The sequence below is a fragment of the Oncorhynchus mykiss genome, chromosome 19 (genome assembly GCF_013265735.2).
Source record: "Oncorhynchus mykiss isolate Arlee chromosome 19, USDA_OmykA_1.1, whole genome shotgun sequence".
NCBI lineage: Eukaryota > Metazoa > Chordata > Actinopteri > Salmoniformes > Salmonidae > Oncorhynchus > Oncorhynchus mykiss.
This window is the reverse complement of record NC_048583.1, coordinates 47,414,563-47,429,222: the sequence shown is the minus strand read 5'-3', so window position 1 is coordinate 47,429,222 and position 14,660 is coordinate 47,414,563. Positions and strand designations below refer to the sequence as shown.

The following is a 14,660-nucleotide window of genomic DNA, read 5'->3' as shown; positions in this document are numbered from 1 at the left end:
TATTTTTACATATTTTTTTAGGTATTTTCCTATAACTACATCGTTGGTTAAGAGATTGTAAGTAAGCATTTCGCCGTAAGGTTAGTATGTGACAAATATAATTAGATTTTATTTATTTTTTAACTTGTCAGAAATATCCAGAACAACTAGCCCATGTTAGCTAACGTTTTTTATTCTGGATTTTTAGCCAATAGATATTGTTTTAAATCTTTTGTCACTCAAATATCAGATTAATACACATTAGACATGGCAAAATGTATAGAATTGCAAGAAAAAAAATTTAAAACTGAAAAACGATCTTTGCACCCCTTGACAAATTATGTAGAATTGCAGGAAATAAGCTGCAAAATTCTCTCCACCAGAAATAGGGGTGTGAATAGTTTGTGTCATGAACAGTGCTCATAGAAATAGACGTAGTGCGTGCGTGCGTGCACACAGCGCTGGTGTGGGTTGTTCCCCAATTCTAGAAGCGGGGCACCGAGTGAAAACGTTTGGGATCCCCTGGGCTTGGCTACATGTAACTGTATGGTGTGTGTGCGGGAACATGCATATGAGTGTACAAGCACTAATGCTTAGGAAGATTTGAACGATTAGGGTATTACAAATTTTTCATCCACATGTCCAGAGATCTATGTTAATTCCCCTTTATTCAATACAGAACATAGTGACATTTATTTTCTTAAAAAGCCTTGGTGGGCTTCCTGTTAGTAACGTGACAGAAAATAGAGTAGGTAGTGTTTTTGGGGTCTGTCATTTCATTAAGGGTCATTATACCTTATCCAACTCATTATACCTTATCCAACCTTACAGTTCCACCACCCACACATGCGATGACATCACCTGGTTTACCTCCACTCTATTCACATCCTACCATATCTTTGTCTGTACATTACACCTTGAAGCTATTTTATCGCCCCCAGTAACCTCCTTTTACTCTCTGTTCCAGACGTCCTAGACGACCAATTCTCATAGCTTTTAGACATACCCATATTCTACTCCTCCTCTGTTCCTCTGGTGATGTAGAGGTGAATCCAGGCCCTGCAGTGCCTAGCTCCACTCCTATTCCCCAGGCGCTCTCTTTTGATGACTTCTGTAGCCTTGGTTTCATGCATGTTAACATTAGAAGCCTCCTCCCTAAGTTTGTTTTATTCACTGCTTTAGCACACTCTGCCAACCCGGATGTCCTAACCGTGTCTGAATCCTGGCTTAGGAAGACCACCAAAAACTCTAACTACATCCCTAAGTACAACATTTTCAGACAATATAGAATGGCCAAAGGGGGCGGTGTTGCAATCTACTGCAGAGATAGCCTGCAGAGTTCTGTCCGACTATCCAGGTCTGTACCCAAACAATTTGAACTTCTACTTTTAAAAATCCACCTATCTAAAAACAAGTCTCTCAGCGTTGCCGCCTGCTATAGACCACCCTCTGACCCCAGCTGTGCTCTGGACACCATATGTGAACTGATTGCCCCCCATCTATCTTCAGAGCTTGTGCGGCTAGGTGACCTAAACTGGAACATGCTTAACACCCCAGCCATCCTACAATCTAAGCTTGATGCCCTCAGTCTCACACAAATGATCAATGAACCTACCAGGTACCACCCCAAAGCCGTAAACACGGGTGCCCTCATAGATATCATCCTAACCAACTTGCCCTCAAAATACACCTCTGCTGTTTTCAACCAAGATCTCAGCGATCACTGCCTCATTGCCTGCATCCGTAATGGGTCAGCGGTCAAGCGACCTCCACTCATCACTGTCAAACGCTCCCTGAAACACTTCAGCGAGCAGGCCTTTCTAATCGACCTGGCCCGGGTATCCTGGAAGGAAATTGACCTCATCCCGTCAATAGAGGATGCCTGGTTATTTTTTTTAAATGCCTTCCTCACCATCTGAAATAAGCATGCCCCATTCAAAACATTTAGAACCAGGAACAGACCCCTTGGTTCTCTCCAGACCTGACTGCCCTTAACCAACACAAAAACGTCCTATGGCGTTCTGCATTAGCATCGAACAGCCCCCGTGATATGCAACTTTTCAGGGAAGTTAGAAACCAATATACACAGGCAGTTAGATAAGCCAAGGCTAGCTTTTTCAAACAGAAATTTGCTTCATGCAACACAAACTCAAAAAAGTTCTGGGACACCGTAAAGTCCATGGAGAATAAGAGCACCTCCTCCCAGCTGCCCACTGCACTGAGGATAGGAAACTCTGTCACCCCCGATAAATCCACAATAATTGAGAATTTAACCCCTACCCATACAGCAACTTCTCCCAAAAACAGTCAGCTGAAAGAGTTGATCTGAAAGAGCTGCAAAACCTGGACCCCTACAAATCAGCCGGGCTAGACAATCTGGACCTTTTCTTTCTAAAATTATCTGCCAAAATTGTTGCAACCCCTATTACTAGCCTGTTCAACCTCTCTTTCATGTCATCTGAGATTCCCAAAGATTGGAAAACAGCTGCGGTCATCCCCCTCTTTAAAGGGGGGGACACTATTGACCCAAACTGCTACAGACCTATATCTATCCTACCCTGCCTTTCTAAGGTCTTCGAAAGCCAAGTCAACAAACAGATTACTGACCATTTCGAATCCCACCGCACCTTCTCCGCTATGCAATCTGGTTCCAGAGCTGGTCATGGGTGCACCTCAGCCACGCTCAAGGTCCTAAACGATATCTTAACCGCCATCGAGAAGAAGCAATACTGTGAAGCCGTATTCATTGACCTGGCCAAGGCTTTCGACTCAATCACCACATCCTCAATGGTAGACTCGATAGCCTTGGTTTCTCAAAGGATTGCCTCGCCTGGTTCACCAACTACTTCTCTGATAGAGTTCAGTGTGTCAAAACGGAGGGCCTTTTGTCCGGGCCTCTGGCTGTCTCTATGGGCGTGCCACAGGGTTAAATTCTTGGGCCGACTTTCTTCTCTGTATACATCAATGATGTCGCTCTTGCTGCTGGTGTGTCTCTGATCCACCTCTACGCAGACAACCCCATTCTGTATACTTCTGGCCCTTCTTTGGACACTGTTAACAACCCTCCAGATGAGCTTCAATGCCATACAACTCTCCTTCTGTGGCCTCCATCTGCTCTTAAATACAAGTAAAACCAAATGCATGCTCTTCAACCGATCGCTGCCTGCACCTTCCCGCCCGTCCAGCATCACTACTCTGGACGGCTCTGACTTAGAATATGTGGACAACTACAAATACCTAGGTGTCTGGTTAGACTGTAAACTCTCCTTCCAAACTCACATCAAACATCTCCAATCCAAAGTTAAATCTAGAATTGGCTTCCTATTTCGAAACAAAGCATCCTTCACTCATGCTGCCAAACATACCTTCGTAAAACTGACCATCCTACCAATCCTCAACTTCGGCGATGTCATTTACAAAATAGCCTCCAATACCCTACTCAATTAATTGGATGCAGTCTATCACAGTGCCATCCGTTTTGTCACCAAAGGCCCGTATACTACCCGCCACCGCGACCTGTACACTCTCGTTGGCTGGCCCTCACTTCATACTCGTCGCCAAACCCACTGGCTCCAGGTCATCTACAAGACCCTGCTAGGTAAAGTCTCCCCTTATCTCAGCTCGCTGGTCACCATAGCAGCACCCACCTGTAGCACATGCGCCAGCAGGTATATCCCTCTGGTCACCCCCAAAACCAATTCTTCCTTTGGCCGCCTCTCCTTCCAGTTCTCTGCTGCCAATGACTGGAACGAACTACAAAAATCTCTGAAACTGGAAACACTTATCTCCCTCACTAGCTTTAAGCACCAGCTGTCAGAGCAGCTCACATATTACTGCACCTGTACATAGCCCATCTATAATTTAGCCCAAACAACTACCTCTTCCCCTACAGTATTTATGTATTTATTTAGCTCCTTTGCACCCCATTATTTCTATTTCTAATTCGCACATTCTTCCACTGCAAATCTACCATTCCAGTGTTTTACTTGCTATATTGTATTTACTTCGCCTCCATGGCTTTTTTTTTGCCTTTACCTCCCTTATCTCACCTCATTTGCTCACATCGTATATAGACGTATTTTTCTACTGTATTATTGACTGTATGTTTGTTTTACTCTATGTGTAACTCTGTGTTGTTTTATGTGTCAAACTTCTTTGCTTTATCTTGGCCAGGTCGCAATTGTAAATAAGAACTTGTTCTTAACTTGCCTACCTGGTTAAATAAAGGTGAAATAAAAATATATATAAAAAAGGGACTCGGCAGTGTGGTTTTGCAAATTTACATTTTTCTGTTTTGATTTAGTTTAGAGTTACACAAACGTCTTATTGTTTTGTTATTGTGATACACTACTTCATCTGGGTTAAGTTATTCTATAATATTCTGTAACATAAACAGTTAATTTAAAGCAGTCTCCTGGAATGTTCGTGACAGTGGGCATGTGGTTAAGGTATGTAATGACTAATATGAAAAGAGGAACTGATGATGCACTACCCAATTTCGTTGCCAGGTGCACAGTGTTTCCTCCGACACATTGGTGCGGCTGGCTTCCGGGTTGGATGCATGCTGTGTTAAGAAGCAGTGCGGCTTGGTTGGGTTGTGTATCGGAGGACGCATGACTTTCAACCTTCGTCTCTCCCGAGCCCGTACGGGAGTTGTAGCGATGAGACAAGATAGTAGCTACTAAAACAATTGGATACCATGAAATTGGGGAGAAAAAGGGGTATAATTAAAAGTAAAAATAAAAAATAAAAAAACTTGCAAAAACAGGTTTTAAGATATTTTTACAAATGTATATATATGTATATATAAAAAGAAAAAAATATCCCATTTATATAAGTATTCAGACCCTTTACTCAGTACTTTGTTGAAGCACCTTTGGCAGCGATTACAGCCTCGAGTTTTCTTGGGTATGACGCTACAAGCCTGGCACACCTGTATTTGGGGAGTTTCTCCCATTCTTCTCTGCAGATACTCTCAAGCTTTGTCAGGCTGGATGGGGAGCGTTGCTGCACAGCTATTTTCAGGTCTCTCCAGAGATGTTCGATCGGGTTCAAGTCCCTGTATGGGCCACTCAAGGACATTCATAGACTTGTTTCGAAGTCACTCCTGCGTTGTCTGTGTTTTTGTTGTTGTTTGCCCTGTTGAGGTCCTGAGTGCTTTGGAGTAGGTTTTCATCAAGGAACTCTGTACTGTGTTCCATTCATCTTTCCCTCGATCCTGACTAGTCTCCCAGTACCTGCCGCTGAAAAACATTCCCACAGCATGATGCTGCCATGACCATACTTCACCATAGGGATGGTGCCAGGTTTCCTCCAGATCGCACGGTAAGCATTCAGGTCAAAGAGTTTCATCAGACAAGAGAATCTTGGTTCTCAATGGTCTGAGATTATTTTAGGTGCCTTTTGGCAAACTCCAAGCGGGCAGTCGTGTGTCTTTTACTGATGAGTGTCTTCCATCTGGTCACACTACCATAAAGGCCTGATAGGTGGAGTGCTGCAGAGATGGTTGTTCTTCTGGAAGGTTCTCCCATCTCCACACAGGAACTCTAGAGCTCTGTCAGAATGACCATTGGGTTCTTGGTCACCTCCCTGACCAAGGCCCTTCTCCCCCGATTGCTCAGCTTGACCGGGCAGCTGCCTAGGAAGAGTCTTGGTGGTTCCAAACTTCTTCCATTTAAGAATGATGGAAATCACTGTGTTCAAGGCTGCAGAAAATGTTGGTACCCTTTCTCAGATCTATGCCTCGACACAATCCTGTCTCGGAGCTCTCCAGACAATTCCTTCGACCTCATGGCTTGGTTTTTGCACTGACATGCATTGTCAACTGTGGGACCTTATGTAGACAGGCCTTTCCAAATCATCTACAATCAATTGAATTTACCACAGGTGGACTCCATTCAAGTTGTACAAACATTGCAAGGATGATCGATGGAAACAGGATGCGTCTGAGCTCAATTTCGAGTCTCATAGCAAAGGGTCTGAATACTTGTGTAAATAAGGTATTTCTGTTTTTTATTTTTAATAAAATTGATAACATTTCTTAAAACCTGTTTTCGCATTGTCCTTATGGGGTATTGTGTGTATCTTCATGAGGGAATAAAAAAATATATATTTTAGAATATGGCTGTAATGTAACAAAATGTGGAAAAAGGGAAGGGGTCTGAATACTTTCCCAATGCACTGTATGTGTTTATATGAGAGTCTATCCGTTCCAAACTTTGTAAAGACTCTCCATATCAACACAATTGAACATCTATGAATCAGGCAGAATAGGACAGGCAGCGATTCTCAACATGGCCGGGAAACCCTAGCAGGACTTATTGTCTCATTTGAGTCAAGGACCTGGCCTTTGGAAAAATATACATAAAAGTATTTTTCAATAGCTTATTTAAGCCTATCATAGTGGTTTTGTAAGAAAATCACTTTTCCATCAGAATAATAAAAATGTTTGTATTTAACCAACAGACCTTTTCTAAACTCTAACAAATGATGGAGAACCCCTGGAAAGACCTACTTCTTCACTACCAGCTGGTAAGAAATAACTGAGCAAATATGCGTAAATATATGATTATACATGATCAGTGTTTTATAATATATATTTTTTAAATCCATTGAAAATCCATTGGCCAGAGATTTCTCTATTTTGTGCCTGCATGATGCCCGCCTCTTGGGGGGCAGTCAATTTAGCCAGACATGATTTAGACCAGGAACATTTCTCCTTTATGGAATAGTGTGGTCCTTGGGTACTTCATGGATGGACTGCAGTTAGTACCACAACTGTCAGTATTTGAATCATCCAAATATCTACACGACTAGTAACTACAGAGAGACGAGGGAAACAGGTGAGTAAAGAGAAAGATAACTGAATCTGGTTGTGTTATTAAAATGGCTTTGTTGTAAACTGTGCATTGATACCATGTTGACCAATGTCATTGTTTATGTGTTCATTGTCAATTAAAAACAATAGCAACAATGTATTAGCAATACATCATGTTATTTTTAAGTAGCTCTCAAGGCGAATTACAAAATTGAGGCTATTTGCATATGAAAATGCTCATTGTTTTTGTTGGTGATATGCATATCCTACAGATTGTGGATTTAAGAGCTGTCTTTTTAAAGCTGTGTGTGTGTGTGTGTGTGTGTGTGTGTGTGTGTGTGTGTGTGTGTGTGTGTGTGTGTGTACGTGCATGCGTGCGTGCGTTCTATCCCTACCAGGTCTATGCTGGCCTTCACAGTATAAAAACTGAAGCTGGAGGAGCTGAAATGCTTCGGGTGAAGGCTCAGCTTCCCAGAGAATATAGCTGGATGACACACACAGCAACAGAGATATGAGCAAGAGATATGTAACCACCAGAAGCCAGTAAGGCATAGTGTTTAGAACATTGTTTGTAGAGATGTAATGTATAAGCCTAACATAGTTCTGCATTCTATATGATGAAGAATCAATACACATTCTATGTTATATTTCTAAACACTATTTCTTTAGTGTTTGTCTTTGATCGTGTAAAGTGAGGTGAATAATGATTAAATATGATAACATTCAGCTCTTCTGTGTTACTTCTTCTTTGAACCATCTGGCCAACACTAATTCAAAGAATCTGTGATTGCTTTGCCATGTGACATGTATGGCCTTGAGTCATGGAATAGATCCATACAGTAATCTAAATTAGAAGAATTAATAACAAATATGGTTGTGAATGTAAATGCTACATTGCACCTGGCCAAAGGTGTCTTTTCAGTACATTAATGTTGAAGGTTGATGTTAAGATGAAAAACAGCTATATTCATGGTTCTTTCAGTAGGTGTTGTGTACAATAGGCACCCGGTGACCTTCAGTAGTCCTGCACTCAGAGATGTCAATGCTGCCTGTCTCCATAATGATAACTGTCTCAAGGTCTCAGCTGTCTGCCCTTGCTTGCTTTTTCAAGAGTTCTGCAGGATAGCACATCTATACTGTGTATGAGGTCAGGGTTGCATTCTGTAGACTCCAAACTGCAGTGACTACTTCAGGTATCATTTGATGACAACTAATCGTGACCTAGTTCAATGGCTTTGGAATTAATTTATTTGGAATTAATTTATTTGGGTCACTTTTAACCTTTTACTGCAGTGGGCTAAATCAGGGTCGCACAGCGTGTTTCTAACACGGAACCCAAACCGGCGCCATCGGGCATAAATTATTTTGTCCCCCCCACACCAAACGCGATCACGACACGTAGGTTAAAATATCAAAACAAACTCTGAACCAATTACATCAATTTGGGGACAGGTCGAAAAGCATTAAACATGTATGGCAATTTAGCTAGCTAGCTTGCACATGCTGGCTAATTTGTCCTATATAGCTAGCTTGCTATTGCTAGCTAATTTGTCCTGGGATATAAATGTTGAGTTGTTGTTTTACCTGAAATGCCCAAGGTCCTCTACTCTGACAATTAATCCACACATAAAACGGTCAACCGAATCGTTTCTAGTCATCTCTCCTCATCTCTCAATGAGCAGATGGCATGTGGGTACCTGCTTCTATAAACCAATGAGGAGATGGGAGAGGCAGGACTTGCAGCGTGATCTGCGTCAGAAATAGGAATGACTTCTATTTGAGTCCTTGGCAACGCAGACGTTGGTGCGCGCGAGCAGTGTGGGTGCAATAATTAAACAACATTTATTTCAAAATGTATTTTGCAACGCTCGCGCAACAAAACCGTTTGATGTAGAAACACCAGAATTTTGCGGCTTTTTTAAAATAATGTTTATTAATTATGAAATTGTGAAAAATATTAATACAATTCCACCCATGAGGCTACTAGGTAATTTGACTGCAGGAAAGGGCTACTGTGCAGCGCATTGAGTAAAGGAAGTTAGTGAGTTAACGTCTTGGGTCTAGTTGTTGCCTTCATACATCCTATCACTTTTCACTGTTTTGTTTTGTCATGGGTTACTGTTCCATTGCCATTACATTACCATTCATACCTGTTGTGCACAGAAAAACAAAGTTATTACTAATATTACTAAGTAAGTACAACCTATGTTCGTTCTCCTGACCCATTGGCCAAACAAAATTCAATATGAACATTAGTATGTTAATACTATGGTATGAACTAGACTTCCACTTTGACAGTGTAGTAGTAGCTAGTATCCTACAGAGCTGAAATGTGCAAACGGCGGAGTCAATGAAATGCGACAAGACAGAGAGAAATGCTTTTAAAAAAGCATCAGAGATTGCCTGGTCATCTCACATATGGGTTTAGTAGATTCTGCTTACCAGGCAAAACCAGCAACTTCATTTTGCTGTCAGAGACGCTGAGTTGGCTGTTTTTAAGAAAACTGTCTGTGTTTAATTATGCTTTGCTTAGACATCCATCAGTTTGTTTAGTGCCGTCGAAGAGAGAACCTGAAGTTGCTTACAATAAATCCCAAGTTTCGAATGGAATAGGTTGAGAATATATTGGCAAAGTGGTCGTCTCCAAAAGCAAAGCGCACTGGAGGCCTATCAAGTTACCAGTGAGAACCGAGGGGGAAATGGCAGAGGATTTATGTGTATGCTCTGTTTTTTGTAGCTTTCCCAATGTTGAAGTTTGATCAATTGTTTTGAATTGATGCTTATATTCCATATTTTTTTGATTCTCTCTGTATTCAGGCTGTAGTATCCTGTCTTATTGCAATTAATGATGCATTCATGAAGAGTGTATGTCAACTACATTACAAGTATCATATTTACACTACAACACGCATAGCAAGTATATTAATGGACAATATAAACTCCTGCACTAGACTTCTGTCCATTCAAAAGTGTTGTTGCTGTGAGGTTACGGTATTCTCATTTCTGGTCTTATTTTCTTTGTCTTCTCTTTCCCAATGTTCCACCTCAGGACTTGAAATGTCTTGTATAACAAGCACAATCTTCTCAAGTAAGATGGCCATTGGAGACTACGCCAACAATCATGTTCCAAGAGATGAGTATGTATGCCTTTCCCTAAATGGATTGTCTCACATTCTTCACAAGATGAACCTGAGATGCTTCAGATGCCAACAGTGTCAATCGATGCTTGGATTTTCAGTTTGATAATGACTGCCCATCATCTGTCACAGACAGACAGACACTCTTCAATCAAAGAACAGTTTAACCATGATAACAAGACACAGCTTGGATGGAAGCTCTGTGTATAATATAACAACTCAAAACTATTTAAACGTTAAAGAGGAACTGACAGCGTTTTAACTACTTTGCATATATAAAACAAACAGGTTTCATTTGACTCAACATTGCATTATGTACACTAAGGCATTGTTGGCAGATTCATATAATTCACCAATACATTTCTTGGTAGTCCAAAACATATTGCTATCAGGTTGTAAATCACAGCTGGCCTGGTACATTGTTTGCTGCCTCCATTTGGGATGTACTGTGTTTCAATGACTAAGTATTTTGGACAAAAACGCATGAATGTTACTAAGGCTGGGAATGTCAATATAATGAATTTAGCAAGTGCAATGATCACAAGTCAGTCATAACGTGGCTAATATGCTAGCGTATCTATTTATGTAGAAAGCTAAAAAAAAAAAAGAGTCTAACTTTAGCTAGATAGGCAGTTAGCTGCTAGGAGGATATCATGTCATTGGAGGAGTGTGTGAGTGATTTACTTTTTTAACTCATATTGTTTTTCGGTGGCTACACAGCTAGAGTTGCACGTGTCATTTTGTTAGCTAGCAAGAAATGTGAATCACTTTGAAATGTGAACAACTTTTATCCAGTTAGCATATCTCTTGGGCTCGCAAATTCACTCTGGCAAGCTATCTACTCTAATTTCAGAGCACTCTTGTCTGAGTGTGCCAGAGCGCAGAGTAGATGCATTTCCCAACGCGCAACACCTGTTGAATATGACCAGTATCAGTAAATGTAGGCTAAACAAAGTAATAGTTAGTCAAGAACACTCAATATAACATTCAAACATTGTAACCAGCTCTGCTAGGACAAGTAACATGGTCAGTGAGGTGTTCTCTCATTTGTGTCTGGAAGTAGCTAGCAAGCAAGCCATTTTTAGTCAGTAAGCTTGGGTGCTTGGTTGGGACAATGCATGTATAGGCAAGCAAGCTGCAGAAGGATAAACAGTCTATTCGACATTGTTTATCGGTGCAATTTGAACACGTTTGAGAGGGTTTATCTAATGTTCCTTTGTTAGATTTTTAGCTCATCTTGCTCTGGCTATCATTAGTTGTTGATCGTGTTGCTGTTGATGTACATATAGGGATAGCCTACCTCTTTATGGTTGTTTGATCAATAGGACTGTAAAGTTCCCAAATGTATAAGGACTCCCGTGGTATTTAGCTACATATTTGCAGAAAACCATTCAAGTGTATTTTGTCGCTTTTGGCAAATGCTTTCTAATGATCTAAAGTCGAGCTGTTGCAACTGCCTGTAAACACACAGTCCAGTTCAAAGTGGATGATGGCAGGCCCGTGTGCCAAATGGCTTGTTTGCATATAGGCCTACTGTATCTCTGATTGGCTATGGCGCACCGGTCTACGTAGACTCTGGTCCTGGGGGTGTATAGGAACAGATTTTAATAAGATTTCATCTTGCTAAAGTGCTGTCAGTTCCACTTTAAGTCATAGATCTAAGTTTTGTATTTTGTCTGGAAAGTGTTTAAACCTCATGGGGATCCCTGTAAAAGTCTAGTTTATATTGATTGTATTATTTTAATGACGCATTTTTTTAATCTGTTTGACAGTGGTGAAATAAACATTTATTTATCTGTTTTACAGTGGTGAAATAAACATTTATTTATCTGTATTTGACAGTGGTGAAATAAACATTTATTTATCTGTATTTGACAGTGGTGAAATAAAGTTCAGTCTGTATACATGTATCAAAAAGTGTGTGTTTTCTTCCCAAAAAGAAGAACAGTTTTATGTTGGAGTCCACTGAGGTACCTTTTCATCAACAGAAGAGACAGAAAGCACTGAACCACAATACAAAAACCACATCAGGACCATGCCTTCCTTCAAAATGTTGAGTGTGTGTGTGTGTGTTTGTGTTTTAGTAAACTGCTTACACATACACTCTTCATACATTTGAGTAACCCCCTGAACCCGTACTGTACATACAGTATAAAACACAACTAATAAGAAGGGGGAAATTTAAAAATGTTGACGTTGATTGAAAACACATAAAAGTGTTTTGATGCCAACAAGCCCCTCTGGAAAAGGCCTAACTTTCCTGTAGAAGAGCATAACTACAAGTTTAGATGAGTGTGCCTAGCTTGAAGATGGTCAGGCAATGTTTAGAGATTTGGGGACTTTATTTTATGGAAGGCCTACATCCTGTAAATCACCAGGGTTTGCCACACCAGGGTTTGCCATACAATTAAATGTCATATTACACATTAATTACACTGTTATAACCTAAGAATTCTGCTCCAAATTAGGAAGTAGATTTTTCAAAGTTAAACACCATGGCAAAAAAGAAGCGAGCAAAGTGTCTTCGGAAAGTATTCAGACACATTGACTTTTTCCACGGTTTGGTACATTACAGCTATGTTCTAAAATTGGCTAAATTGTTTTTTTCTCATCAATCTACACACAATAGCCCATCATGACAAAGCAAAAACTGTTTTTAAAATTTTTGCTCATTTATAAAAATAAAAAACTGAATGACAGCATTGAGTCTTCTGGTGTGTGACGCTACAAGCTTGGCACACCTGTATTTGGGGAGTTGCTCCCATTCTTATCTGCAGATAAGCTCTGTCAGGTTGGATGGGGAGCGTTGCTGCACAGCTATTTTCACGTCTCTCCAGAGATGTTCGATCGGGTTCAAGTCCGGGCTCTGGCTGGGTCACTCAATGACATTCAGAAACTTGTCCTAAAGCCACTCGTGCGTTGTCTTGGCTGTGTGCTTAGGGTCGTTCTCCTGTTGAACCTTAACCCCATTCTGTGATCCTGAGCGCTCTGGAGCAGGTTTTCATCAAGGATTGCTCTGTACTTTGCTCTGTTAATCTTTCCCCCGATCCTGACTAGTCTCCCAGTCTCTGCCACTGAAAAACATCCCACAGCATCATGCTGCCACCACCATACTTCACTGTAGGGATGCTGCGTCCAGATGTGACCCTTGGCATTCTGGCCAAAGAGTTCAATCTTGCTTTCATCAGACCAGAGAATCTTGTTTCTCATGGTCTCAGTCTTTAGGTGCCTTTTGACAAACTCCAAGCGGGCTGTCATGTGTCTTTTACTGATGAGTGTCTTCCATCTGGCCACACTACCATAAAGGCCTGATTGGTAGAGTGCTGCAGAGATGGTTGTCCTTCTGGAAGGTTCTCCCATCTCCACACAGGAACTCTAGAGCTCTGTCAGAGTGACCATTGGGTTCTTGGTCACCTCCATGACCAAGGCCCTTCTTCCCCGATTGCTCAGCTTGGCCGGGCGACCAGCTTTAGGAAGAGTCTTGGTGGTTTCAAACTTCTTCCATTGAAGAATGATGGAAGCCACTGTGTTCTTGGGGACCTTCAATGCTGCAGAAATGTTTTGGTACCCTTCCCCCGATCTGTGCCTCGACACAATCCTGTCTTGGAGCTCGAAGGACAATTCCTTTGACCTCGTGGCTTTGTTTTTGCTCTGACATAAACTGTCAACTGTGGGACCTTATATAGACAGCCTTTCCAAATCATGTCCAATCAATTGAATTTAGCACAGGTGAACTCCAATCAAGTTGTAGAAACATCCCAAGGATGATCAATGGAAACAGGATGCACCTGAGCTCAATTTTGAGTCGCATAGCATAGTGTCTGAATACTTGTGTAAATAAGGTATTTCTGTTTTTCATTTTTAATAGATTTCCAAAAACCTATTTTCGATTTGTCATTATGGTGGCATTGTGTGTAGATTGCTGAGAAACCCCCCCGAATTTAATCCATTTTAGAATGAGGCTGTAACGAAACAAAATGTGGAAAAAGTCAAGGGGTCTTTAATACTTTCCGAAGGCACTGTAAATTGGTCCAGGAGGAACCTTCTCTGTTCCAGTGGAAACCACAATTGTTTCTCCATGGCAAGACTCTCCAGTTCTGCCAACAGTGCTACAACAGAACCAAGATCCAAGGAAGGAGGAATCTTGTGGAAGAATTTGAAGGTAAATTAAAGTGCCTCTTTTACATTGAAATCTATATTACTGAGACTGTACTCGTGAAGGTGGTAAATGTCATTTTAATGGTGTCAGACCAAGGCTCTGCATCTGTCCTTGTGCTCATAGACCTTAGTGCCGCTTTGACACCATCGATCACCGCATTCATTTGTTGAGATTGGAAACCCTAATTGGTCTACACGGACAAGTTCTTGCTTGGTTTAGATCTTATCTTTTGGAAAGATATGTTTGTCTCTGTGGATGATTTGTCCTCAGTCCTCAGGTGTTCTTCAAGGTTCTGTTTTAGGACCACTATTGTTTTCACTATATATTCTACCTCGTGGGGATGTCATTCGGAAACACAATGTCAACTTTCACTGCTATGCTTCGAAAGCCAAGTTAACAAACAGATCACCGACAATTTCGAATCCCACCGTACCTTCTCCGCTACGCAATCTGGTTTCCGAGAGGGTCATGGGTGCACCTCAGCCACGCTCAAGGTCCTAAATTATATCATAACCGTCATCGATAAAAGACAATACTGTGAAGCTCTCTTCATCGACCTGGCCAAGGC

The 14,660-nt window shown here is 41.3% G+C and overlaps 1 protein-coding gene across 3 annotated transcripts in view; it reads left to right on the top strand.

Annotated features, from left to right (window-relative positions):
* The window catches only part of LOC110498031 (homeobox protein Nkx-2.2a-like), a 30,604-nt gene extending 18,771 nt beyond the window's left edge, over positions 1-11,833 (top strand). The window contains exons 3-4 of one of the 3 annotated variants that reach the window (XR_005037761.1): positions 6,445-6,510; positions 7,195-7,507. Coding sequence is in view for 2 of the 3 variants with exons in the window: in XM_021574574.2 (XP_021430249.2) it covers positions 9,846-10,039 (194 nt within the window). In the remaining variant the exon portion in view is untranslated. Of the gene's footprint in view, positions 1-6,444; positions 6,822-7,194; positions 7,508-9,845 lie in introns of those variants that run through there. The other 2 variants (XM_021574574.2, XM_021574575.2) reach the window with 2 other exon arrangements.
* Positions 11,834-14,660: the final 2,827 nt, after the last annotated feature.